The sequence below is a fragment of the Triticum urartu genome, chromosome 3A, assembly GCF_056163025.1.
Source record: "Triticum urartu cultivar PI428250 chromosome 3A, HENAU_Tu73, whole genome shotgun sequence".
Lineage (NCBI taxonomy): Eukaryota > Viridiplantae > Streptophyta > Magnoliopsida > Poales > Poaceae > Triticum > Triticum urartu.
The window spans coordinates 733,038,604-733,041,204 of NC_141875.1; the positions used below are offsets into that span (position 1 = coordinate 733,038,604).

Genomic DNA, 2,601 nt, shown 5'->3' on the forward strand with positions numbered 1-2,601 from the left:
TTTTCGTCGTGATCCTCCCAGTAACATGATCGACTTTTCTTTATGCGCTTCATAATTGTTTTTTACATCAGATCGACAAAAGCCATACTAGTTCGATAACATGAAAGAGGGTGAAAATTGCAAGAAGTGATAATCTAAAACCTTCGGATGTCCTTAACATACTCCTCACAGGATAGAATGCTTGACTAGTTAATTGTTCTGAGAAGAAACAGAAAGCCTGAGATGAGAAAATAGGAGAAACATGACCAAACCAAACTTGGCTAGAGAGCCGGAGGGAAAAGCCACATAGGAGGACATTGATTGCCACCCAACACGTAGTACCCCACCGACATGATCCCCGCGTCGGTGTTGTCATCACTTTCACCTTGCTTGTAATACGCATGGCAACCATCACTGTTTGAGCTCGTCAAGAATTCCTTGGCGTCATTGGGCAAACATTCTTTTCGTGGATAGCATCGATGATGGGAGTAATAGATGTGGTTTCTTCGTGGACTGCAAGGCTCCCCTATCGACACGTCCATTGCCTTGGAGAATGACGGCCCTAAGAACAAGGCATGGTCCACTAGCCTTTTCACAGGTTCCCATTTGTACCTGCCATCTCCGACATCAACTAGCTCGAGACAAAAGAAAATAGGCATTGTATTGTTGCGTGACCACCACCATGACCCCGTCGTCTTCCTCACCACTATCATGATCTTGCCACGTAGCTCAACAATGTACGCGCAACGCTCGTCTGGATTGCCATTGGCCTGCAAGTACCCCGGGACATGTATAATCAACCATTGGGGAGCTCCACTGGACACACCATGTTTTGTTAAGCGAATCTTCAACCTAACAATGGCCATTGTTTTTGACATGAGGCAATAAAGATAGCCGTTGCAGAAGGCAATATCTGTGACTGTCTGCCCAGGAAATATACTTGGCAACCATGCAGACTCGGAGCGGCCAAGTCCGCAGATCGCGACTTCAGAACTGGCGATGATGGCAGCGAGGATACAACCTCTTGAGGTGGGCCGCCCGGAGAATATTATCTTGAGAGGAACAAACGAGTCGTCGTCGTGTGGACGTAACCGGGTGATACTCCTTTGCTTCGCTGAGAGGGCCACCTCGGCACCAGAGAAAAGGTTGATGATCCTCAGCGGGGCTTCGGAGACAGCGACCCATCCGCCGTCATAGCAGCCGACGATGCACCCGCCGACAACCTCGCTTGGAAACCGGAAGCGCGGGAGGATGGTGCCGTCCTCGAGGTAGTACGCATGCTTCGCCCTGTCGTTGCTTCCTGGATCGAGGATCAGCCACGGGAACACACGACGCTTCGGCTGCATCTGTGCAATGATGCGCCAGGACGTGCACACGGCGGCGAAGCTGATGCGGTTGACTGCCCAGGCGACCCTGGAGTAGACAAGGGTGAGGACATCGTCGGGGAGCATGGACCACCTCTCCGCCTCAGCGGCCGCTGCCGAGGCCCCGGCCTCGATGTTAATGCTGTCGTCGCTGGCCGCTGCCCTGTGCGTCGGCTCCTCCTCCATTGTGGCCTTGTGCGTGCGCCGGCGCGATAGCAATTATAGATCGATCGATGAGACAAACTGTAAGAGGTCGATGACTCCTAAGGACCAAAACGATTAGGCCTCGGGGTGCATCTTGGCCCGGCCCGGCCCACTCCGCCCGTACGTTTTCTGCTGCTAGTCTCGCCTGCTACTCCGCTCACCGTCGCCCTAAAAATCCCAAAGCTTCGCCGCCATGCCGTGGCCAAGTCGCCAAGAACAGTCGATAGTAGTTTCGCCAAGAACAGGAAACTACTATCGCGATAATTGGGGAGTCCTAATACTGCCCAAAGTTTCGCAGGCTGCCAATTCTTAAAAGTGTATTCTTTGTATATTTGGTTCGAACATAACTCTACTCCGACACAAAAGCTAACCGCTCATACTTTGTGTATTTTGGTTTTTGTTCTTCCATACACCAGAGCTCTGACATCGCCTATACTAGCAGATTCAGTAGTGTTTTCCGCATGATCTTTTTAATAAGAGGTAAATACACCAAGAGTCATAGAACTTGCACGCAACGGTTAGTTTGGTGCACAAACTTGTAAAATACGTATTTCTGGCCATCAAACTTGCATAGACATTCATATACGGTCATATTCCATGTACGTAGATATATCCGTGGCCTATGTGGCAATGCCAGCGTGGCCAGGCCCCGCTGTAAGCCCGCGACGCACGGTAGATATGCAGGCTTTTTCTTTATTTATGTATTGTGCCCCTATTTTTTTAAAACTTATTAAGCCCCTAAAATAAAAAGATTTTTTATTTATTTATAAAGCCCCTAAAATAAAATGGAAAAACAAGGGATGGTTCGTTTACGAACTAGGGACATGCCCCTACTAGGCTCGGGTTAACAACCACCAAACCGATGATCATTCATGTCTAGGTAGCATGAATAATTTCTATATCATATAAACACGGCCGAAAAATCAATTTTACAAGAAAATTTACCCCAAAAAAGGGAGCACCGTGGCTCGACTATGTGACCTCGTGGTCAATGTTAACTAAGATTACCACCAGGCTTCAACAACCCAGCATGTCCAAATGGGATAAATATTTT

General features: G+C 48.7%; 1 protein-coding gene across 1 annotated transcript; it reads right to left on the reverse strand.

The window, feature by feature from the left end:
- Positions 1-260: 260 nt before the first annotated feature.
- LOC147982383 (uncharacterized) lies at positions 261-1,529 on the reverse strand. Its single transcript, XM_087516292.1, has one exon. It carries the CDS (start codon positions 1,527-1,529, stop codon positions 261-263), a length of 1,269 nt encoding a protein of 422 aa, XP_087372418.1.
- Between the last annotated feature and the right edge of the window lie 1,072 nt (positions 1,530-2,601).